The sequence below is a fragment of the Olea europaea genome, unplaced genomic scaffold, assembly GCF_002742605.1.
Source record: "Olea europaea var. sylvestris unplaced genomic scaffold, O_europaea_v1 scaffold1376, whole genome shotgun sequence".
NCBI classification, from domain to species: Eukaryota; Viridiplantae; Streptophyta; class Magnoliopsida; order Lamiales; family Oleaceae; genus Olea; species Olea europaea.
Window position 1 is genome coordinate 173,764 of NW_019231272.1, and position 25,581 is coordinate 199,344.

The window sequence follows — 25,581 nt, forward strand, 5'->3', positions numbered from 1 at the left end:
TGAATTTTTATAGTTATTATATTATTGAAATTTTCGAAATACTAATTAAACTGGTCTATTTTGACGCGCTATAACTTTTGCTGTGATTGGCCGTTTCATGCACCATTGATAAGCGAAAAATTAGGACTCGAGCACTTCAAAATAGTATTAGTAATGCAATATTTCAACTTTGATTGACGTTCCCTAATGAGCGCGTCAAAATAAGCAATGGAGAAAATGACTATAAATTAATTATAAAATAAAAATAAAAATAAAAATAAAACTTGTGAGGTCATATGACCCCAGGTGGGTTCGCCCACGCCTGGTTATAGCTTTCTGCAATGGTAAGATTGGAGGAAAAGTTTAATAAAAGTGTTTGATTTATAGCCTAGTTGCCTGATCGTTGTGGCATCATGAATTTGACATTTTCCCTGGCACGGCATGTTGATGCGTCTTAATAGTTGAGAGGAAAAGTTTAATAAAAGTGTTTGATTTATAGCCTAGTTGTCTGATCGTTGTGGCATCATGAATTTGACATTTTCCCTGGCACGGCGTGTTGATGCGTCTTAATAGTTGAGAAAGTGTATCTGACATATAATTTTTTAGGGTATTTGACACTCATTTTTATAGAAAAATAAATTTTAAAATGGTAGATTGATGGAGAAAATGTAGATGCAAAATAAAGAAAAGTTTTTTTATTAATATATAATATTATTTTAATAAATAATGTGTGGTTAAAAAGAAGAGATAACAAAATGTATTTTCATAAAAATGAGAATCAAACGGGTTAGGGGTTGTTCTCTTTGTATTTGAATTTTGAATTCATTTTGAGTTTTGTGTTCTGAGTATCTGTTTTGAAATTGTTGAAAATATGTTATTTTTGTCATTTTGAAAAAATATTTTTTAAAACATGAAAATTAAAAAACGTGTTATATTCTAGAAATCGAAATTGTCCTTTTCTCTTCTCCAGCCACCATGAGCTGCTGTCTTCAACCTCACAAACCGACCACTACCCGACTTTCGGCCACCGTCGCCATCGGATTTTTGCACCAACACCATCTCCTCAACAATCCCCACCAACCCTACACAAACAACAACCCCAAATGATAGCAAAATCAAGCCAATTACCGTCTAAAAAACAACCACTGACGCACAATTTTCTACCAAATTCAACCAACCCAATTGCTGCCCATGTTAATTACACCCCACAAGTCAATCAAGCTCAACAAGATGCGTCCATACATGGTATTATAACAACAAACAACACGGAAAATCGAAATCTACAGTAGAAATTCGATACAACAAACTCGTTGCAGACAAACGGATTCAACGATGAATAGGTCGCCTCCATCAACCACGTCGTGAGGAACTGTAGCTTATCTCCCTTCGACCGCCAACAGAGACGGGCATCCATAGCCGGCGAAGGAAAAGAAGGAATCCAATCACTTCCAGAAGAGAGACGGGAGACTTGAAAATGGGAGCGTTTTCCGCATTTTCAATTTTTTGCACAGAAAACATCCAAAACCATAAAAAAATTATTTTGTCTTTTCAGCACATTTTTTTTTTAAAAACTCGTTTTCACCGTTTTGAAAAATTGAAAACAGAAAACGGTCCGAAAACAACAAAGAGAACGCACCCTTAATTTTTCAACTACAATTTCACGAACTTTTATAAAAAAAAATATATTTTTTATTCAAATCATACATTGGTGAAATGTGTAATTTAAAATAATTGTTAGCTTTAATTTAGATTTTAATCAAAATTTTTAATTGAACCAAACAAAAGCTTGGTTTCATTTTCATTTTCCATTTTCATTTTCAAAACGATTTTTAGTTTTACCCGAAAACGGTTTGTTTTTCACATTTTGAGCGTTTTCGATATTTATAACTGAAAACGCTGAAAACGATAAAAAGTCATTTTGCGATTTCAATTATAAATTTTAACTCGTTTTCGAAAATACGTTTTCGAAAACGACGGACCAAATGCGTTTTCCTTGTTTTCGAAAACAGAAAATGGAAAATGGACCGAAAACGACAAACCAACCACGACCTAAAATATTCCCAATCTTAGAAGGACACCAATGGAATCATCGCGTGGATTTTAAAAAAAAAATGTTTAGTTGTGAGTTATATGAAATTTGTAGATAAAAAATATGTTTGGCATAATTTTGTAGAACATGTTCTAAAAATCTCTTTTTGTTTTTTATTTTATTTTTATTTTTTTTCATTTTTTCTTCATCTTTTATTTTGACAAAAAGCCAAAAATGAGAAGGTAAAGAACATGTGCTTCGTCACGCTACCATTCGCTCCTGATTCAGTGATTCTGGCCCCGTTCCAGCAAACTGCATTTACAAGCGACCATTGTCGGTTTTATATGTAAATATCTTCTACAAGTCAAGCCTCAATGGAGAATATGGCCACAGCTCTTCTAGCATAGTGCACACTTCGCCCTCTTCCCGTTTCGGAGAAACCCTTTCATCATCTGATTTTTGAGTTACATGTTGGATTTTTGAATATTTGCGTGTGAATTGACTTTCTGGCTAGCAATGGCGAATCGAAATGGTAAATGGGTCGGAGAAGGGTTCGTAACCTACGCCTATATTTTGCTCTATATCGCGCTCTCTAGTGGCCAGATCTTCTTCAACAAGGTACTTTTGTTGTTTTTTATTGCTTCTTTCAAAAGAGTTATCATTTTAAATGTATTCAAGTATTGCAATGACGCTGGTTATTGCTATTATTGCTATCTGTTTAGTTTTCTGCGATAATAAGATTGGAGGAAAAGTTCGTGTTAAGTGTTGGATTTATTGACCCAGCTAAACTAAGCCTAAAAAGAGGCAGTTTAGCAAGTTGTCCGAATGTCAATTGTTATGGCATCATGAATTTGGGATTTTCCCTGGCACAGCGTGCTGATATGTCTTAATATTTGATAAATCAAATTATGTGGTTAAATTGATTCTACTCATAAGTAGATTTTCCTTGTCACTTTATCAATTAGTACTTGAACATGATTAGCTATGGATGATCATAACTGTTAAAGTAGGATAATCCAAGGAATTAAGCGAATCATTAATGTAGGATATTAGTACTGACTAAGAAATAAGAACTACTAGTTATTGAGATTGACTTGGTGATTTTAGGAAAGCCACAAATTGACATGCTGACTCAACAGCAACTAAGGAGTATGTCCTGACAGTTTTGGGAATTGACATTTTACTGATGTTGTCCTCATTCTAAATGTGATTTTGTTAGCGAGTGAGGTAAAGTTGTACCTTGTACAAGAAAAAATGGAAAAACTTATAATTTTTCGTGCACCATGGGATTCTTCTCTGTAGACGTGTGGATAAGATAGTGATGTGTTAAACTAGCTAAGGAAATGCTTGACTGCATTGATTCTTCTGTTTGTCATCATTTCTTTTATTCTTCCCATTACCTTTTGATGAAAGGTCCTTCCTTGATGTGTTTATGTCCTCCACTGCAATATAGATACTCATAGTCATATCAGTATACTTCTATCCAAAATAACTTTTACCATCTATATTCTTTGGTGATTACATCATGCTTTGCATTAACAAGTTCTAGCCATTTTGCAGTCTCGTCTGTTGCTGAAATCATTTTTTCTCTAATTGCCTCTGGGATCCTCTATTCATTTTTACTTTCATGGTTACATCCCCTAAATTGGTCTTTGGAGACCTTTAAACTTTTATGCACCATTGGCTTAGTATTTGTTATGTAGAACAATTACTCTGTATGTAATACACGATCTGAGTGAAGCATTTTAATGTTTGGAATGATGCATGTATGTGAGTGCATGTGCAAAAGATTCTTCTCTGTTTGCCTGGAAGATGTTGCTAGAGGTTCAGCTTTAGAACCATTCTAGTTGCCTTGTCTCTGCTTCTTTCTTCATTGCCTCGTGTAAAAGAGGAAAATAAGTTTAAAATGATCAAAATAATCAATTGCCATTGCTATATTGTTTGCTTCTGGCCATTAGTTTGCATGTTGCTGGAAGATAGTTGATGGCAAAATTTATTCACATGCTAATCTACTTCAATATTCTATTAAATTGCAGTGGGTTCTGTCGTCAGAGGAAATTAATTTTCCATATCCTCTTGGATTGACCCTACTTCACATGGTCTTCTCCTCTGTATTATGTTTTATGCTTACGAAAGTTCTCAAGGTAATTATGATCAAATGATGGCAAATGTCATCTCTTGGCTATTGCTATTTATGGATATTATTGCTGGTACTATATTGTTATTTGCATTTTTTTGCAGATTATGAAAGTTGAAGAAGGGATGACTTTGGAAATGTGAGTACGCTTATGTCTGATATTCAAAGCTGTGAGATGATATACCATGTATAAAATTAATAAAGTTTTCATCTGTGGATTGGACCTTTTTGGTGCAATAATAGAATGCATCAATCTCCCCCCTTTTCTGGAAAATGAAACAAAAAGAAAATTCTTGTGATGCTAGAAACATCTTAAGAGTTTATGGTTGAGCAAAAGGAAAGGAAATGAAAGAGGAGTTTCAAGCTTGAGGTTTTATTGTTTTTCCTCGTTACTTTTCAACATGTCCACTTGTTTGCTTGCATTAGATTTGGTCCTATACTTTTTTTCTTTAATCATTATGATTACAAGAATTACTTTACCGAGTTGAATTCTGAATATGCAGATATATATCTTCAGTCATCCCAATTGGTGCTATGTTTGCTATGACTCTTTGGCTTGGAAACACTGCTTACCTCTATATATCTGTTGCATTTGCTCAAATGTTGAAAGCAATCAGTAAGTACTACTAGTTGTTTTATTGGTTGTTATACCTAATCTCTGTAGCATTGTGTTACTAATGTCATTCTCGATGACCATTTCAGTGCCAGTTGCTGTTTTCATTCTTGGTGTAGCAGCTGGACTTGAAATAATGAGCTGCAGGATGCTTCTTATAATGTCAGTGATTAGTTTCGGTGTACTGGTAGCTTCATATGGGGAAATAAATATTAACTGGGTTGGTGTTTTCTACCAAATGGGAGGTGTTGTTGGAGAAGCTTTGAGGCTAATATTTATGGAGATTTTGGTGAAAAGGAAGGGTCTCAAATTGAACCCTGTATCTGTGATGTACTATGTTAGCCCCTGCAGGCATGTAATTTATCCTTTTAAAGTATTGGAACCTATGCTATTAATCTATTTTGAGCTCAAATATTAAAATTTTGGTTCATTTTGCAGTGCTGTTTGCCTCCTAATTCCCTGGATCTTTCTAGAGAAGTCAAAGATGAATGCACATGGGACCTGGAACTTCAAACCTCTTGTCCTGACTCTTAATTCTCTTTGTACTTTTGCCCTCAATCTTTCAGTTTTTCTCGTCATCTCGCATACAAGTGCTTTGACTATTCGTGTGGCAGGAGTTGTCAAGGATTGGGTTGTAGTTCTACTATCAGCCATTCTTTTTGCAGATACAAAACTGACACTTATCAATCTGTTTGGTTATGCAATTGGCAAGTATCTCTGTTTCTCCAAAGTGTTATTTTATAGTATCCCAAAGTTGGTAAATAATGTAGCATTGTGATGTTTCCCTTAGTCTACCTCAAAAAAAAAGCTGGTGTTTTCCTTGCTTTGATCTGAGGTTTCTATTTCCACACTCCTCTATTTTTATTTTTATTATTATTTTTTATGTCGTGCAATTTCAGTTCTTGTCACAAGTCAAATTTTAGTGAAGCAGCCGGTGTTGCTGATCATTGATAAGAAATCTAAGGAAAAATATAGCTACATATCAACACAACTTGGAAGTCGTTTTGGATGGAAGAGTTTGGTGTGCTGTATTGGCTTGAGAAATTATAATTTGTTCATTTTATCTTCTTTCTTTTTTCCTGGAGAAAATCAGTTAGGCGTAGGTGAGAGTTGTTTATAGGCCTCCTTTCCTAACTCCAAGTAGGAAATTGGCGTTGTCTCGTGCCTCGTACATATATTGAAATATTCGGTACGACAAAGTGGGACGTGGTAGCCTTACCTCCAAGATTTTATGAGGGGAATTTAGGGGTGGTGATTGTATGCTTTCTATTCAGGAATTTCAATTGAAAAGAATATAAATAATGCAAAAAATTATCTAAAATTGTACAATTAGCCTACTATTGTAATCTCTTTATTCTGACAATTGGTAGTCCACCTCTCCCCAGCTTTAGAATTCCAGTGATATGCCCAGTTAATTGAACTATTTTTTGATTCTATCTTGGAGACCTTTGTTGGCAAACCAATCTTGCTGCATAGTTTCATTGCCTTCATATGTGTGTGAATGTTATGCTTAACACTTTGTCATTCATATTATCCTATATATTTGCTTAATTTAGCAGTATTTTGGAGCTTTGATTGGTTTTATACTTGAGAAATGACCAAAAGAATTTATGGTAACTTGACTTTTGTCATTCATATTATCCTATATATTTGCTTAATTTAGCAGTATTTTGGAGCTTTGATTGGTTTTGTACTTGAGAAATGAGCAAAAGAATTTATGGTAACTTCTCAAAAGAGAATAGTGCACATTGATGTATTAATTAAGACTCTCTCTCTTAATGCAGCTATTATAGGGGTGGCTGCATACAATAACCACAAGTTGAAAAAGGAAGCTTCTCGAGCTGTGAGTTCAGACCAGCCTGTTGAATCACTCCCACTAGTTTCATCTCAAACTTCAAATAAGTAAAGCTGTATAACCAGCAGTTTCACACACTACCTTGGTGTGTACTGTAACTTTATTTCCTCAAGTTCTCTTCCTCACTCGCTGGGGGTGGTGGTGATTCAGACAAGTGGTACTCTGATTCTGTGCAGTAATCTCTGAGATCTTTTCTGATTCTGTGTGGTGGTTCCATTTTGGTATTATGTGGCTGTGAAAGATATGAAAAACCTCAGCACTTGTAATGTTGAGATTGATACCTCTAATTTTCACACACAGAGTTTGCGTCTTCAGACTATAAGGAATTCTTATAATTGAAATGTGTATTTGAAACAATTATTGGATTAAATTCCTGCTGAGGATTTGCTATAGCATTTGAGTTCTCATGATGAACAGAGTTCTGTGAACACCTGTATAATGCAGTTGCAGTAGTTTAACCTCATTGCATTTTTTTTTCGAAGGAATCATTTCAGTTGAAGGTTCTCTTATTTTCTTGGGTGAGTTACACATTTTGTCCCCGATGTTTGACCTCAGTTGCATCTTTTTCCCTACCCTTTTTTCTTGGCATTCTTACACTCAAACAGAAGCTTTCATTAATCAGTGCAATTCGTCTTTCGTCCGTAATCCAAAAGCTCAGTTAGCCCCGTAAAAAGACAATGTTGCCGTTAAACCAAATGAATATGGAAAATATAATTTAACCCTTTCCAATCTCCAATTCAGTGGAACGCTAATGTTCAACCTTCTCTACATTAAGGATTGGTGGTTTTTTTGGCATGAAAATATTGACTTAAAATAGAGACTGCAGAGTTGAGAAAGAGGAGAAAGAACAATTTGTATTTCCTCTATTTGGAATATTTTTACCTCTTGAAGATTTTGTTGTTATTTTTTAATATATGTCATCGATTGCTTGGGTGTTGGGGTGCAACACTGGAGTCTAGATGTGTTGTTCCAATTGATAATCCCATCAATAAAATATTAATACCTCCAAATTATAGTGAGGTGTCAAAATTTTAGTGGTAAGACAGTCAAACATAGTTAAAAGAACTTGCAAAAATGGAGTTGAAGGGCAGGAGATAGTCGCGAGGGCATAAATGAGGGTTTGGGCCTAGAGCTGTAGGCTAGGATGGTGGGGTGCTAACGACTTGCTGAGGTTGGGTGGTTGATAGTGGCGATGGTGGGTCGTAGAGTTTGGGAGCCAAAGTGGAGGTGGTGGCAGGGTCTCCAACGTAAAAAGATTGTGCTTTATATAATTATTTTTTTCTTTTTCATTTAGTTTAAGGGTGATCGATTTTTATTTTTATTATTTATTTTTGAATGAGTCCTCAATAGGGACTGATTGTGCTAATTGATTAAAAGTTGATGGTAAGAATGTAAAGAGAAAAAGGTTGCGGGAAAAATTGAATTATAGTAAAAGATTAGAGAGAGAATGTTTTGACCTTGCTAATTAAACCCAAAGTACAGGCATTAAAGATTCGAGGCCTTTCCCAATAAACCCCAGAAAAATTGACAGCACCATATCTTATCTTCTTATTCATTTATACAACGTGTTCCCAGTCCGAACCTTAATTTTCATAACAATGGCGAATGGCGAGGTTGTTCTTTTGGACACATACATAAGTATGTTTGGAATGAGGGTTAGAATTGCCCTAGCGGAGAAGGGTATTCCATATGAATACAGGGAGGAGAACTTGCGGAACAAGAGTCCGCTTCTACTTGAGATGAACCCAGTTTATAAGAAAATTCCTGTTTTGATTCACAATGGAAAACCCATTTGTGAATCGCTCATAATTGTGCAGTACATAGATGAGGTCTGGAAGGATAGGCCATTGTTGCCTTCTGATCCTAACCAGAGAGCTCAAGCTCGATTCTGGGCTTATTATGTTGACAAGGTACAATCCACATATTTTCTTCTTCATTCAGTGTTATTTCTTTCTAATTTAGTTACTGTTTTATTGTCATCAGTTGAGAGCATATTTTTTTGCTTTTAAGTCTGTTTCTAGAAAGTAAGTTATGCTAGAAAAGTAGGCTTTGTTAATTGTTAAATTCTGATAAATATATTGATAAGATTATTATTGTAATTATTTGATGATATTAGGGGTTAGGAAGCTGTAATATTGTTAAATCAGTAAAGATATTTAATATACTTTGTTGGTCAATCTATAAAATAAGTAAGCTACATATTTTCCACACTAGCCGCCTATTGCAAAATAAATTAACATTTTATTATGTTCTTAAAAAAAATAAAATAAAATAAAAAATTACTGATCTACTTTTGTATAAGTTTAGGCAAACTCCTTCGTAGGATAAATGAAATAAGTTAAGGGAGAACTAGAAGTCGAGACTTGGAAGTTCCTGAAATAGATGAAAAGAACAAATTTTTACTTGTAAAGAACAATGTGCTAAGTTATCTCTCCCCCTAATTATTCCAAAAGTGCTATTACCAATCCATAGATGATTCGTATGATCTGTTGTAAAACAGTATAAAATGGAATTTACATAACATCCGGAAATCATACAAGTTACCATATAAAATTGTGAGTTTTCAATGCTTCGTGTAAATGCAGATATTTTGGGCTGGAAGAAAATTATGGACAACAACGGGAGAAGAAAAAGAATCAGGCAAGAAAGAGTTAATAGAGTGCCTCGAGGTGTTGGAAGAAGAATTGGGAAACAAGCCCTACTTTGGTGGTGAAATCTTTGGGTTTGTAGACGTGGCTTTCATCCCGTACTACTGCTGGTTTTATGCCTATGAGATTTGTGGCAATTTCAGCATTGAGCAATACTGTCCTAAGCTGATTGCATGGGGCAAGAGGTGCATGGAAATAGAGAGTGTTTCCAAATCCCTGGCTGATCCTCACAAGATCTATGAATTTATTGATATAATGAAGAAGAGATATGGGGTAACGGATTAGTATATATAAAAGTCCAGAAAAACTCTTTATTTAGTTTTTGGCATTTTCTATGGTGTCTGGAAAAATCCTTTGATTGTAAAGCCCATTAACTGTCTGCTGAATGTTGTGGACTATGATGTTTTTACTTGTGGGAGCAGCTCTTGTAAGATCCAATCAGCGAGGGTTCTTTCTTCTAGCCGCTTAACAAAACCACTTATGGAATTGTTGCAGTATGATAAACTTTAGAATGTAGTCTCATCAGAGAGAAATCCTCATTTGATGATATGTGGTTGCATTATTTGCCTCATTCTATATATTCTTTGCACTTTAGGGGATTGAGAAACTTGGTTTTCACTTTAAGGTCAACTGCTATAACCTTTTTCTAGCAGAAGACTTGCAAAACTGGACCTAATTAGTGAGCTCGACCACCGGAAGAAGGTGGAGTCTGACTACTTCAGTGGTCAAGTGTGTACTATAGCTATGGTAAGCTTTTGAATGGAATGAGATGAATTGTCAATATATGGAGGTCGAGGTGAACAGACATGCTCAGGTAGTGCATTTGTCACATTAAGTGACTATCATATTGAATTGCATGTTGGACATACCACTGCCACTTCCCTAGATTTTTAGAATCAGCTATGCCGTGCTAGTACATTCTGCTTTGTGTTGCCGTTGCGCAACATCTCTGGTCTTCCCTAATTATCAGCATGGAGCCCAACCTCATTGTTTTGGCAACACAACCCGACTTCATCTCTTTTAATGGGCTTGACCATGTGCACGACTTCATCTTATCAACTAATAGTGATCAGCCTCTGGCCATTGTTTACCTTGCCCCTATTGCATGTTTTAAGTTATAACATTTTGGAAAATGATTGTTATATATCACCATTTACATAATCTTGTACAGAATGATGAGGTGTCAAAAAAAAAAGTGGGAGAGTTTTTTCTTTTTGTTTGGCCGATGAGATTTTGACCCATTCAAATCTTGCCACATCATTTGTTGGTAAACACATCGATAAGTGAAGATGTACATGTATCACAACCGCAATATTTTTCTTGGGTCAACGATGTTCATTTTTACTTGTTTGGATCGTCTACTTTACATGGCTTCAACAATTGTCGAGGTGATGTCTGATGAGGTCGGACTTTTATTGGGAGATTCTGAGCTAGGTTTCTAAGGTTTGAGACTTGACTCATTTTCAACTCTTCTTAAGGAGAGAAGGCATAGCTTCCATGGTTCACAAGTTCGGCCTCGTGCTCTACCTTGGTGCTGGGGTGCACATTGTGGTAGCTCTTACCATAGCAGTTGTTCTTCAACTTCCTAACTTCAAGCCCTTATATGAGTTGAGATTCTAAACCATTATTATTTATGGATCTTAATTTTTAAACAAGTTTATTATAATTTGTTAATTTTTAAATCATAAGTGATTAACCTAATTTAAGATATTAAGATCTAAATTTGATTGTGTTGAAATGTTTCGACAGTGAATGAAACAACCGGTCGAAAAATAATTCTTAAATAGACTTGACTGGAGAGTTGCATTTATTTTTATATCTTTTTGGTGCAAGAATATATTATTTTAGCATTTTTGAGCAAATTTATGCAGAGGTGCTGTCTTCATAATTAGTAAATTGACTTGACCATCAAAGCGAAATCGATTGCTCCAAATGTTATCAAGAGGCTGCCAAAACTTATATGATTATTTTTCTGGAGTCCACAATGATGTTGAAAAATATCACTATAAATTCAAATTGATAAACATATATAACTACTTGATCAAACTTTTTCAGAATTATCTGGTCATTAGAAAACTAAAACCTAGTAAGATATATCCAAGTATTACCGTTGATGTAACATCGTCCAAGTTTGCCCAACCCAATATACATCAAAGTCACCAAAGTAGGCAGATCCCAATAAAGAGAATTCCAATTCATCCATCCACTAAGGAACTCACCTACTAACTGTCTACATGAAAATCATGACGTTTTAGACCATTTGCAGAAGAAAAGAAAAGCAAAAAAAACCAATTAATGTTGTACAATTCCATTTGTCAATTTGCATCCCATGTTTTAAGGCTCAGAAGCCATGGAAAAGATTGTAATCCTAGTATTTTCATGTCCAATCTTAATCTTTGTCTCTATTTATCAACATACATAGTATAAAGCAACAGATTATTCCATCAAAAATTCAACCAATAACAGAAGAAATGATGAACCAGAAGAAGAAAATGGGTAGTGCAGTTAGAATTTGCATACACGCACATGCACATTCACTGTAAAGTAATGGTTGACTCTTTAATTCTTTCTGATTTGGATTGTGACTTTCACGGTTCATCTCCAGCTTCCTGCCTTGTCAATCAGTCACACCCTCTCTCTCTCTCATCCTTATCACTTCCCTTTTTCTTCTTTTATTGCTCTTTTATATGATTATTTGCTTTCCATGCTTTCATTGGCTCAAAAATAAAATCCCAATTTTCTGTCGTAGTTTTCTTGAACTTGTATTGAAATATATGCTTTGTGACTTCTCAGGATCATCAGAATTTTTTCTTTATCCCAGTCTGAAGCACATCTGGCTATGAATTTCTGAATATGTTAGCAACTGGAGAAATTTCTTGATGATTGTCCTGTATATGTAAGTAACTCTACATTATTGGGACAGTTTATGTCGTTTCACTTCGTTATAGTTGTCCTAGCCATGCCTTAAATGTTTCTTCTTCCAACAATACACAGCAGAATCATGGCCATATTCAATTGAAAACACGACCTCGAATTTAAAGGGACACAAGACTTAGTTGTTGTTGTTTGAGTCCTACTTGTCTTGGTTCTTCATAAATGGAAATCCAAAAGCAATTGATTTTTGCATTACATTTTTGTTGCCTAATTGTCTTTGTTCAATCATTAAATGAAGAGGGAAATATTCTCTTGGAGTTCAAAAATTCCCTTAAAGACCCTTATCATAACCTTCAAAGCTGGAGTTCTTCAGATTCAAATCCTTGCAATTGGACGGGTATAGGGTGTTTAGCTGATTTTAAGGTAACTTCGATTCGTCTTGATGGCCTCAGTTTGTCTGGTTCGTTATCTTCGATCATTTGTAAACTGCCTTACTTAGTCATGGTGAATATATCGAAAAACTTCATTTCCGGTCCAATTCCTGATGATTTTAATTGTTTTCGTAATCTAGAAACTTTAGACCTTTGCACAAACAGATTCCATGGAGAATTTCCTACCCAAATCTGCAATGTTACTTCCCTCAGAGAGCTTTATCTGTGTGAGAACTATTTATTTGGGGAAATCCCTGACGAAATTGGCAATCTAAGTTTACTCGAGGAGCTTGTCATTTATAGTAACAATCTAACCGGAATAATTCCTTCTTCCATTGGCAAACTGAAAACTCTTAGGATTATCAGGGCAGGTCGAAATTATTTATCCGGTCCTCTTCCTGCTGAAATCACTGAATGTGAGAATTTGGAAGTTCTAGGCTTGGCAGAAAATAAGCTAGAGGGTCCTTTTCCTATTGAGCTGCAAAAACTGAAGAATCTCACCAGCTTGATTCTTTGGAAAAATCAATTTACGGGTGAAATTCCTTCTCAAATAGGTAATTTCACTAGCTTGGAATTACTTGCAGTGCATGCAAATTCATTCACAGGAAGCATTCCCAAAGAAATTGGGAAGTTGTCTCAGCTGAAAAGATTGTACATGTACACAAATCAATTGAATGGAACGATCCCACCAGAACTTGGGAATTGTTCAAATGCTATCGAGATTGATCTTTCAGAAAATCGATTGACAGGAGTTATTCCAAATGACTTGGGTCGAATTTCTAATCTCCGTTTGCTTCATCTTTTCGAGAACCTCCTCCAGGGAAATATCCCCAAGGAGCTTGGAAAGTTGAAGCAGCTTAAGAATCTAGATTTGTCCATAAATAACTTGACCGGCTCAATTCCTATTGAGTTTCAAAATCTCAGGTTCCTTGAGAGTTTTCAACTTTTCGACAATATGTTTGAAGGTATCATCCCTCCATTTATTGGGGCTAATAGCAACCTCATTATCCTTGACATGTCCATGAATAATCTTGTGGGCAGGATACCTAAAAAAATATGCAGGTTTCAGAAATTGGTTTTTCTTAGCCTGGGATCAAACAAGTTGTCCGGGAACATTCCTCGTGGCTTAAAAACTTGCAAATCTCTCGAGCATCTAATGCTGGGTGATAACCTTTTTACAGGAAGTCTTTCTATTGAATTCACAAAACTTCAGAACCTTTCAGCTCTTGAGCTCTATCAAAACCGATTCTCAGGATTGATACCTTCGGAAGTGGGAAATTTTACGACCTTAGAGAGGCTGTTATTGTCGAATAACCATTTCATCGGCCAAATCCCTCCCGAGATTGGGAAACTTGTAAAGCTCGCTGCATTCAATGTATCGTCCAACAGGTTCTTTGGAAGCATTCCTCAAGAATTGGGAAATTGTTTAAAGCTCCAGAGGCTTGATCTTAGCAGGAACTGGTTTAGTGGCTCTATTCCAGGAAAGCTTGGCGTGCTAGTGAATCTGGAATTGCTGAAACTATCAGATAACACTTTCACGGGACCAGTACCGGGAACTTTAGGGGGACTAGCTAGATTGACAGAATTGCAAATGGGTGGAAATTTCTTCTCGGGGAACATTCCAGTGGAGCTAGGTAGATTAACTTCTCTTCAGATTGCTCTCAATATCAGTCATAACAATCTCAGTGGATCAATCCCGGGTAATTTGGGTAATCTGCAGATGCTAGAATCACTTTACTTGAATGACAACCAGCTTGTTGGTGAAATTCCTGGTTCAATAGGAGCGCTAATGAGCCTAAATGTATGCAATCTTTCTAATAATAATCTGGTGGGAACAGTGCCAAACACTCCGGTTTTCCAGAGGATGGATTCCAGCAATTTTGCAGGGAACAATGGATTATGTATATTAGGTTCAAATCATTGCCATTCATTTTCAGCCCCTACATCTGCTCCAAATCCTAGTTGGTTGAAAAAAGGTTCCAAAGAAAAAATAGTCAGCATTGTTTCACTTACTATCGGCCTGATCTCATTAACTTTTATTGTGAGTGTTTGTTGGGCTATAAGGCACCGTAAACCTTCTTTCGTTTCACTTGAAGATCAACCGAAACCGGATGTATTGGATGGCTATTACTTTCCTAATGAAGATTTCACATATATGGACCTTGTTGAAGCCACGGGGAATTTTTCAGACAGTGCTGTCATAGGACAGGGAGCCTGTGGCACTGTCTACAAGGCTGTAATGACCAATGGTGAAGTGATTGCGGTTAAAAAGTTGAAATCCAGAGGAGAAGGAGCCAGCTCAGACAACAGTTTTTGTGCTGAAATTTCGACTTTGGGAAAGATTAGGCACAAAAATATTGTGAAACTCTACGGATTTTGCTACCATCAGGACAACAATCTTATCTTATACGAATACATGGCAAATGGAAGTCTTGGAGAAGTACTTCATGGGAAGGAGACAGATTGTATGCTTGATTGGAATGCCCGATATAAAATTGCTCTTGGTGCTGCAGAGGGGTTATGCTATCTTCACAATGACTGTAAACCTCAAATCATTCATCGCGATATTAAATCGAACAACATTTTGCTTGATGAATATTTCGAGGCACATGTTGGAGATTTTGGCTTGGCAAAGTTGATCGACTTCTCCTCCTCAAAATCAATGTCTGCTGTTGCCGGTTCATATGGCTACATTGCCCCTGGTAAGAATATTATTTACAAGATTCTGATAAAATCTTTCTTTCACTATCTGAAAAATTATAATGATTAATTGACGTTCGTTTTTCTTGTTTCAGAATATGCTTACACAATGAAAGTGACAGAGAAATGTGATATCTATAGTTTCGGGGTAGTTTTGTTAGAACTGATCACTGGAAGGTCCCCTGTCCAATCCCTTGATCAGGGTGGCGACCTAGTAACCTGGACGAGAAGATCAATTTCTAAATTAGTATCATCTGACATATATGATCAACGGATTGATCTTAACGAGAAAAGGACAATCAGAGAAATGTCTTTAGTTCTTAAAATCGCATTGTTCTGCACCAACACATCCCCACTCAACAGGCCTACCATGCATGAAGTCATTGCAATGCTGATCGACGCCAGAGAGTCAGCAAGTGATTCATTAACATCTCCAACATCAGAAACTCCCTTGGAGGAAGATGAGTTCAGTTAAGGTACTACAATATGCTCTCTGTCCTCTTAAATTTCGTTCGTTTCTCTATATATCCATGCAACTATGTCTATGAGCTCGTATGAAGTGAACCAGCCATGACAGTCAGTTCCATGGATGAAGTTCATACGACAGCACAATAAATTTTACTCTCTTTTACTTTAATACTATCGAGTATCATCCACGATATCTTAAGAAGCACGATATATAGGTAATTCGTTATTTTGGGATGATTGATTTTCAATTTCCAGGTTTTGTGCAGCTTTAGGGTGTCATTAGAAGAGAAGGGGCTTTCACAATTTTATTTATTCTTCTTCCTTGTTGGATAATGCACCAAGAAACTCTCCTCTTGGAAGCCTGCCCTGCCTGATAAGAAGCTGGAAGCAGAGTCAAATCACCTTACTTTTAGACTATTTGTAATAAAAAGGCTTATCATAATTACCCCATTCATTCAGAAATAAACATTTTTGTCATTATTGTTTTCCAATGATGTGTTTAGTCTAGTTTAAGTTTTTAGACGATATAGTTTAAACAAGTTTCTAGAGATCAGATGGAATAGAACAATGTAGATCATGTTTGGCTGGGATTAAAATGATATTTTTTATGACGTATAATGTATTAATGAATTAAGGTGTATTATTTTTTAGGTACGTTTAATTAGAATCATAAAATATTATATGTTTATATTTAACATCTTGTTTTTGTTTATAAATATAAATTGATAATGTTCCATTTGTTGATATTTAAATTACTTAATTATAATGTATAATATTAATGAAAAATTAAAATTATTATTACAAATTCTTTAACAAATTTTAGGTTAAAATTTATGCTAGCGTATATATTCAGAATTATGTATGCATTAAAACTTTAAATATTAATGTATTATCAAAAGGAACAAATTAAATTGAAACCGAATGTAAAGAAAATAAAAATCAAATCAAATCAGGTTTTTTTTTTTCACAATGACATTCCGTTTGTAAAAATTTCATCTTTTTTCTTGGCGAAGACATTTGAGGTACATTAATTTCAATCTAAAAGTTTGTTTGACACATAATTTTTCAAGCTTAGTTTTCAGATCCGACCCATTCATTGACCCGGAAAAATCGTTGGGTAACCGGATCATGGTTCAACTGATGGATTATTGTTAGATTGCAATTTAAAAACATTTTTTTAGAATAAAAGACAACAATTTTTCTCTCTGTGTGTGTGTCTTTTCTCTGAAAGTTGTCACAAGTTAACTAGTTGCCAAAATGGTGGAGGATGCAATATTTCATTACAAGGGCCTAGTTTTGAATCACTTTCCTTGCATATTAAACAAAAATTTTTTTTTTTTCTCTTTGCTATGTAACAAATTGATTCACCTTTGAATTGGTTCCGATTTCTTATAAAACCATCCGATTTGAACGTTTATGGAGCAGTTCAACTGATTCTTGACCGATTTAATTGTTTAATGTACCAATTAGAGCAATCTAATCGGACCTATATCTGGTTTGCTCGTTCTCGAGTCGAATTAGCCGGTCCACTTTTAATAAATTATGTTTTCAAGTAATTTGTGTTTTTAAGATTGTGGAGTTACAAAGTAGGAAAAAATTACGAGTCTTACAGAATGTGTGTTGTGTTGAATATGATTTTGGTGTGGCAAACAAGGCTTTAGATGAAAGAAATATGGTTAAAAAAAGAGAGAGATGTGAAGCGTTTATAAACAATTTCCAAACATGCCTACTAGTCAACATTAATCAAATTACTTTTTAATTAAAACCAACAATTTATTGACTGAAATTATAATTTCGTTAAGTCTGTAGACGTTGAGAACTAATTTGATCGAAAACTTGTTGATTAACCGTGAATATGGATATTAGATTGATTAATTAGAATACTTTAGTGGAAATTACACGGTGCCTATTTTTAAAGTTTGCATTTCTTAAATCATATTTCAAGTTTAATATTTTAAAATTCAGATTATAATGAATATTTAATATTGTAGTAAATAAATATTACTAATTAAATCGACCCATCTCCAAATCATTCTCTCTCTCTCTCTCTTACCATTTTGATCTCTTCTCAGGCAATAAACTACCCATCTCGGCGGCACTGTGAGAGCCCTGCTACGATGACGCCGCCATCAGAGAAAGAGCGTCTCCATAGCAACAACATTTTGTCGCTTTTCTCTCTATCGTCGATTTTGGCTCTACCATGCTTTCCTATGAAGCACTAATCCGCATGTCACTGTGCAGTGTTTGTCGCGATAATCACCATGGTTCTAAGGGTGGTTGGGTGGCGGCGACGATTCTGTTAGATTTGGTGGTGTCTGTGGTTTTTATTAGTAGCGGTGGTGGCAGATCTTTGTTGTTGGGATGGGTTTTGTTGGATCTAACGATAGACCTAGTGGTGGTGGATTTGGCGGTGGCAATAGTGCTTTTGTAGTTAAAAATGATGGGTGTTGATTTGTTTGATATGGCAATGTTGCTGTCGAGAAGTGATGGTGGTGGTTTTGGCGATGGTGTGACTGGAGGTAGTGGTAAAGTGGTGAACACAAGTTTTAGTGATAGTTGATTGTAGGGATGTTGAAAGGGTCAAGCCGCTCGTCAGCTCGATCGCTCGACTCGTCGAAATAGGGTTCATGGACGGCTCGAGCTCGTAAAATCATGAGCGTGAGCCAAGCGGCCTCGTTGGGAGTCGGCTCGCCTTGAAGACGAGTCGCTCGTGGGCTCGTTGAAACGAGCCACGAGCCGCTCAGCTCATGACTCGTTATTTATAGTGATCAAAACGGTCATTGAAATTTTTTATTTTTTATTTTTTCCCTTCTATTGTAAATACCTTAACTCCCATTTTTTTCATATCAATTACTCAATCACTATTTCAACTCTCTCAACTCTATTTTATTATATCAATTATCGAGTTTGTACTCTCTTGTGCTGCAAAATATACAATATCGATTCAATTTTTACAATTTATTAGTTACAATTTCAATTAATCTAAATCTCAATTCTTACAATCTCACTACATTTATATTTTTCTAGTTATTATATTTGAATTTCATCATAAACAATCAAACCAATGGATCAACACTCATTTGTTGAGAGCTTATTCAATACGGGATGTGGCCACATCATGGCGAATCGCCTAGGACGTCACAAAATCAATTTTCAAATGAATTTGTCGGTCTAAATGACATACCTATACTTGAAGATATTCACATTCACGGTTAGAGAAGCCACAATTCAATTGATTTGGATGATATTAACGTTCCCGAAGTGGAACATGAGGACGAAGATGTCGAATTAAACATCCCAAATGCAAGAGGAAAGCGACGGGTCAAAAAACAAGCAAAATGTTTGGATCACTTTCAGTTGATTTCAACGGGAAAAGTCGTCGATGGCCTTGCAAAATCTAAAGCAGTATGTAAATACTGCCAACAAAGATTGGCATGACAAAAGAAATTGGTATCACACATCTCAATCGTCCTACAAAGTATGTGCGGTCAGACATGGACTTTTTCCAACTAATCAAACACAATTGCAATTTGGCAATTCATGTGCCGATTCTACGACTTCATCCCTATCCACGTGGGTGTATTCAGTGGACAATACTCGAACCAAAATGGTGAAATTTGTTGTCGCCACTGAATTGCCTCTGGCTATTGCAGACAACCAACACTTCGTCTCGTTCATGAAAGATATCTGCAACCAAGGTCGTTGGGGTAAGTCAAAACACTTTTCGTGCCGATACAATACAATATTTCAATAATTCAAAAAAATAATTAATTATGGCTTTACAACAATATGAAGATGTTATATCTTTAACTTCTGATATATGGGAAGAGGTTAATAAAAAAACATATATAGCTGCAATCGCACACTATATAGTCCCACTTTGGTACATGCAAAAAAAATATTGTTTTTAGAATTATTGAGTTTCCTCACAATGTTAATAATATATAGAATGTTATTATCAGTGTTGTTAGAGAATATAATTGCAAGACTAAAATTCGGCCTTTTACTTTTGATAATGCTAGTGTTAATAAAGTAGTTGTCGATAAATTGTGTAGGACACTTCAACCTGATTTTGGTGGGTATTTGTTTCATATTCGTTGTGTGTGTCATATTTTGAATTTAATTGTGTAAGATGACTTAAAACATATAAATGAACTTCAAATGATTACGAATGCATTAGTATATATTACGATCTCTCCTAGTAGAAAGTAAGCATTTGAAGATTTTTGTGCCGAACTAGGGATGATGACTGCTAAAACATTTGTCTAAAACCAACAATTTATTGACTGAAATTATAATCTCGTTAAGTCTGTAGACGTTGAGAACTAATTTGATCGAAAACTTGTTGATTAACCGTGAATATGGATATTAGATTGATTAATTAGATGACTTAAAACATATAAATGAACTTCAAATGATTACGAATGCATTAGTATATATTATGATCTCTCCTAGTAGAAAGTAAGCATTTGAAGATTTTTGTGCCGAACTAGGGATGATGACTGCTAAAACATTTGTTAGCGATGTAGAACATAGATGAAATTCTACATACTTGCTATTAAAGTCATGTGAATGTTTCGAAAATTTAATAACTGATTTTCATAACAATAGACACATTAGAAGTGATGACGATGGTATGTTAAATGAATCCGATTGGGTTTTAGCTTTAAAAGTTAAACGATTTTTGAAATTTTTTTATGAGACTACAAAAATTTTATCCGACGTTTATTATCCCACAAACTGTATGGTGCTTGAACGCCTTTATATAATTGCAAGAACATTCCATAAATATAAAAATGATCCTACTTTTAGTGAAATTATAATTGTTATGGACTTAAAGTTTAGAAAATATTGAGAAGAATTGCCTATATTATTTCCTTTAGCATGCACAATGGACCCCCGATATAATATTTCGGGAACTAAATACGTAATTGATAAAATCAATAAAGTCTTAATATTTGATACACCTAATACTAATAAGAATTTAAAGTAAACATTATGTGGAAAGAATGGGTGCGAATGTTAGTCGGGTACCCTCTGCACCTACTTTTTCAGATGAAATTGAAGAAGATAATGCCGAAATAATGAATTTATTTCAAGGTATTAATACATTTAGATATGATGCAACTGTAATGTGTTCATCTAGTGTCATGTCGTCTACATTTGTATCTCATCAAATATCGACCGAAACTCAAAAATGCGATGCCTACTGAATTAATTGATTACTTCAATCATAATATGCCAACAGATAGAATAATTAAAAAAAGTTCAGAATAAGTAATTGAATTTTGACGAAAGTATGAAAGACATTGGCCAATTGTTTCTGTAATTGCGAAAGATATGCTGACACCTTCGATCAACATTGTTACTTCGGAGTCTACTTTTAGTGCAGGTAAAAGGGTTTTGGCCGATATTTGGAGCCGACTAAAAGAAGATGTTTTGAAAGTGTTAATGTGCGTGAAGGATTATCAGGACGCTCATTTTTTACTATAAAATAAATACGCTGAAATTGCATGTCGTCAAGTAAGTGATATTTGATTTAATTATATCAATCAAAATTTCCTTATTTTTTAATCTTTAAATTTAATTTTATTTAAAAAATTATACATGTTACAACAAGTTGTTCGTGTACAATTTTTAACTCCACATACTTAAAATTGATGTAGCCGGTCCCAAGTTCGGATAAAGAAGGAGGGTTTACATTTTATCTATTTTAAAAAGAAATACAAAAATATATTTTTTGTAAATGTATTTCAAAAAATAATTCGTCTTCATTATATAAATATTTTATACTTTATAAAAAATATTACAATATGATATAAATAAAAAAAATAAAAAAGTGTTTTCTTTAAATTATTTGTATTTTTTTAACAATTTTTATTTTTTAAAAAGTATTTTTATTACATTATTTATGTTTTTCTCTATTTAAAAAAAAAAGGACCAGCCCACGAGCCAAAACTCGACTCAGCCTACGAGTTCGGATGAGCCACGAGCTCGTGGGCCGAGCTGAGCTCGCCCAAAATCAACGAGCCGAGCCCAAACTCAACTCATTGAAAACAAGCCACGAGTGCAAGCCGAGCTCGTGAGATTAAGGGTCGAGCTGAGCATTGCCACCACTAGTTGATTGTGACTAATAAACAATATAAAATAGATAAATTGTAACCAATAAATAATATGTGACCTAAAAATTTGAGTTTTGATTTATAAAATTTGTGATCGATAAATAAAATGTGGTCTATAAAATTTTTGATTTGTAAACGAAAAATAATTCGAGATTAATTAATTCGTTCGTTTATGACCAAATGGTACAGAAATTGTGACATTAATATATTTAATTAATAAAATATTTAATTAAAATCTGATTTTGAAATTTTAAGCCTTGTTTCTTAGTTTTGAAATGTATCATAGTTAATCTCTTAGATGTGTCCACAACCATCCAATTAAGAAACCTATATCTAATCTTTAAACAAGCTAAAAATCCGGAATCTGCAAAAAATCCTAATTATTCCTAACTAAAATTCTAATTTTAAGTAAAAATTAATAGTAATTGGTACAAAATGTCCTTACCCTTCAAGATTTTTGTGGAAGTCCTTACCTTTCATTTTTTAACAATTTGACCCTTACCTTTGCCTTTTATTGCGCAAAACGTCCTTCCGTCCACCCTCTGTTAAAATGCACCGTTAAATCAAAGAAAATGGGATTTTTATAATCAAAAGGCAAGGTAAAGAACGTCCAAACACATTTCTCTTCACTGGCTTCACTCCAGCCCCTTCATTACGCATCAACCTATTTTCTGGCAAAGGAGACGATGCGATTTCTTCACCCAGTGGAACCCATGTTTTGTGCATTACATTCAGTGTCATCTCCTCTACAATCATCACCGCCTATGCCGCACAAAACAAGCACGCAGTGAGGCTTCTTCAAGCGAGCGAAGGTAAGATATTTTTGACTTGCGTTTTTATGATTTCGATTTCTTTCGATTTTTTGCATGATTGGGTGTTCTTCATTGAGTTTTCTAGTGTTTACTATTGTTATGCAGGTATATACTCCTTCCATGAGCAACATGTTTCATCTGATTTTGAGGGACCCTGGAAATGACCCACCCATTTACGGTATATCTTCAATCTACTCATTTCTACGTGCATTAACCTAGTAGTGATGAGCATTCGCCCAATTTTATTGTGGGCAACCTCAATGAACGAGTTTCTGTACATTTATATTTTTACAGTGCATTTTAATCTGCAACAGAACAGTAAGCCTTCAAGAATGTGTGCAATTGAACTAGTTATCATTTTTAACTTTCTAGGTGTTTCACAAATCACAGTGTATTGAATAATCATTTTTGAACTTCTGGACGTGTGAGAGTTGTGTGTTTCCAAAGTCCACACATGAGAATTGGTGATTGTTCTGCTATTTTAGTTTCAAGAAGCTGTTGAAGTGTGAGAGTTGTGTGTTTTTGAACTCTAATTCAATTTTTTTGGTTGCGAGTTTCTATTGCATTAATTTCTTCCAAAACTCAACAATTTATTGCTTGATTTTGGTTTTTAAATTTCCTACCATTTGCATGCAGGTTGTAATTCTCCATATTTTACCGTTGAAGTACATCACGAAGGCAAAATTGCTAAAAAGCCAAATAATTTAGTGCATGAAGGGGGGTTTGTGCTTTTCGTTGATTTTTTTCGTGCTACATGGTTTACGAAAGAGAATTTGATGAAATTCTTACGTGCAATTGGAAATGAAATGGCGTGGGAATTTTATTATAAGAAGCAAAGGATGAGTTTAGAAAAGGGGTTGATGAGATTGGGGAGTGAAAGGGATATTGAGGGAATGCTTAGGGATAGGGAGGGCCATTCAGTATTACAGCTATACGTTGTAGCCCCAATACAATTATATGCATTGTCGTTGCATGCGCATGAAGTTGATGACGACCAACCATTTGAAGGTTGTTATGTACCAAGTGTTGAAGAGAACAAAGGAGCGGAGCCTGATGTTACTTGGCCAGATCATTTTTTTTTAGGACAATGCTGACGATTGTGGTCACAGTACGAGGAAAGCTTACGATACCATTACAACAAAGAGGCAAATGTTGGTGATATGAGTGCGGGAGTGGATGAATTTGAAGTTGTGGTTGAAGCTGTCAATGAAGAACAAGGTGGGGGACAGGAAGTTGAAGGATTGGTGGAATCTGATTACGAGATGGACAATGAGCCTGTAGCTACTGGTGAAAAAGGGAGTCAATGGGTTAATTTTGATTTCGGCTTTGGTGTAGCAGATGCACAGTAGGTTAGAGATTCGGATACCGACTGTGGAGACTCCAATGATTTAAGAAGCGTTCATAGTGAAGAGGAGGGCAGGGCTTGTAATGATGCTTTCAACGTAAAGACAGATATGGAGGACCCAATGTTTAAAATAGGTTGGTCAAAAATTTTATTTACTGCAAATTAAATGTATTATATAATTTCTTTTATGGAATTGAAGGCCTTAATAATTTTTTGTTATTATGCAGGCTTGGCATTTGAGTCGAAGGCCATCTTGAAAGCTGCAATCACTGCACATTTGGTTAGTAGAAATCGAGAGATCAAATACAAGAAAGATAATGCATATAGACTAAGAGCCATATGTAAAGAGGATTGTCCATGGTTGATATATGCTACCAAGGAGCATAAGAAAACAAGCTTTGTGATTAAAACATTTATCGAAGAGCATACTTACCCTATGGTGTATAAAAACTTTAGAGTGAGCTCAACCTATCTAGCCGATAGGTATATATCTGACTGGAGGGCTGAATCAAACATGTCAGTTAATACATTCATGGAGAGGGTGAAAAGGGATGGTTGTGACATCTCACCTTGACAAGTGTACAGAACAAATGAGAAGGCACTTGAAAAAATTCGAGGTAGTGTGGTTCACCATTACAAAGTACTATGAGATTATTGCGAAGAGTTGAAGAGGACAAATATCGGAACAACTGCTTTGGTTAAAGGGTATGCTGGTGATTTCAGACGGATGTACATTTGCCTTGGAGCATTGAGGGATGGTTTCGTTAGGGACGGTAGAAGGTTCATTGGGTTAGATTGTTGCTTTCTAAAGATAGAGCATGGTAGGCAATTGTTATCTGCAGTTGGCGTGGACGCAAATAATGGTATGTATCCGATGGCATATGCAGTTGTTAAGGTTGAGAATGGGGATAGCTGGAGATGGTTTCTGGGGTTGTTGAAGAATGATTTGCACATACACAACAGTCGGCATTGAACATTCATTTTCGATAAACAAAAGGGGTTAGTTAATGCAATTGAGTTGTTGTTTGAGAATTCAGAGCACCGAACATGTGTTCAACTTTTAAACAACAATTTCAGTGCCTCACACAAGGGATTGGCTTTGAAGAATTATCTGTGGGATGCAGCCAGAGCAACTACTGTGTCACAATGGCTTCAACACATACAGCGGATGTTGGACTTGGATCAGGCTACGTATGAATGACTTGAATCAAAACCAGCATCTCATTGGAGTAAATCCCACTTCAAAGAGGGAAATAAATGTGACATGATTCTCAACAATTTATGCGAATCATTTAATAGTACAATTGTGAACGCAAGAGAGAAGCTCATTTTGACCATACTAGAGGAGATTAGGATTTATTTGATGAAGAGAATTGTTGCCCATCGAGAGTCCTCTGATCGGTGGATAGCAGTAGTTGGCCCTAGAATTCAAAAAATTATGGACAAGAACAGTGGACTTGCAAAGGTTGAATGGGCTGACTATGTCGACAATGAAAGGTTTCAAGTTCGACACAATGCGGGCATCGTATTAAACGCCATGGACTTAAGGGCAAGAACGTGCACATGTC

General features: G+C 35.3%; 3 protein-coding genes across 4 annotated transcripts; all 3 read left to right on the top strand.

Annotated features, from left to right (window-relative positions):
• The first annotated feature begins 2,229 nt into the window (after window positions 1-2,229).
• Window positions 2,230-7,089, top strand: LOC111375441 (probable sugar phosphate/phosphate translocator At3g14410). Its single transcript, XM_022998268.1, has 7 exons — window positions 2,230-2,626; window positions 4,045-4,152; window positions 4,250-4,284; window positions 4,649-4,761; window positions 4,848-5,109; window positions 5,197-5,465; window positions 6,543-7,089. The coding sequence occupies exons 1-7, from the start codon at window positions 2,525-2,527 to the stop codon at window positions 6,662-6,664; spliced, it is 1,011 nt and encodes a 336-aa protein (XP_022854036.1). The 5' UTR covers window positions 2,230-2,524; the 3' UTR covers window positions 6,665-7,089.
• Window positions 7,090-8,089: 1,000 nt separating this feature from the next.
• On the top strand, window positions 8,090-9,839 carry LOC111375442 (probable glutathione S-transferase). The gene is made up of 2 exons (XM_022998269.1): window positions 8,090-8,523; window positions 9,199-9,839. Exons 1-2 carry the CDS (start codon window positions 8,212-8,214, stop codon window positions 9,544-9,546), a joined length of 660 nt encoding a protein of 219 aa, XP_022854037.1. The 5' UTR covers window positions 8,090-8,211; the 3' UTR covers window positions 9,547-9,839.
• A 1,400-nt stretch (window positions 9,840-11,239) lies between these two features.
• LOC111375443 (leucine-rich repeat receptor-like serine/threonine-protein kinase At1g17230) lies at window positions 11,240-16,384 on the top strand. 2 transcript variants are annotated; one of them, XM_022998271.1, is made up of 3 exons: window positions 11,240-15,268; window positions 15,362-15,742; window positions 16,001-16,384. In XM_022998271.1, exons 1-2 carry the CDS (start codon window positions 12,358-12,360, stop codon window positions 15,739-15,741), a joined length of 3,291 nt encoding a protein of 1,096 aa, XP_022854039.1. In that variant the 5' UTR covers window positions 11,240-12,357; the 3' UTR covers window position 15,742; window positions 16,001-16,384. The 2 variants fall into 2 exon arrangements, with proteins under 2 accessions (XP_022854039.1, XP_022854038.1); XM_022998270.1 differs by having other exon boundaries at window positions 11,252-15,268; window positions 15,990-16,384.
• The last annotated feature ends 9,197 nt before the right edge of the window (window positions 16,385-25,581 follow it).

Excerpts from the sequence above, each read along its gene's own strand:
- LOC111375443 (XM_022998271.1), top strand. The coding sequence starts at position 12,358 with ATGGAAATCCAAAAGCAATTGATTTTTGCATTACATTTTTGTTGCCTA. Across the intron at positions 15,269-15,361 it reads ATATGGCTACATTGCCCCTG|AATATGCTTACACAATGAAA; the intron begins GTAAGAATATTA and ends TTCTTGTTTCAG.
- LOC111375441 (XM_022998268.1), top strand. The coding sequence starts at position 2,525 with ATGGCGAATCGAAATGGTAAATGGGTCGGAGAAGGGTTCGTAACCTAC. Across the intron at positions 2,627-4,044 it reads GCCAGATCTTCTTCAACAAG|TGGGTTCTGTCGTCAGAGGA; the intron begins GTACTTTTGTTG and ends ATTAAATTGCAG. Across the intron at positions 5,466-6,542 it reads TCTGTTTGGTTATGCAATTG|CTATTATAGGGGTGGCTGCA; the intron begins GCAAGTATCTCT and ends CTCTTAATGCAG.
- LOC111375442 (XM_022998269.1), top strand. The coding sequence starts at position 8,212 with ATGGCGAATGGCGAGGTTGTTCTTTTGGACACATACATAAGTATGTTT. Across the intron at positions 8,524-9,198 it reads GGGCTTATTATGTTGACAAG|ATATTTTGGGCTGGAAGAAA; the intron begins GTACAATCCACA and ends GTGTAAATGCAG.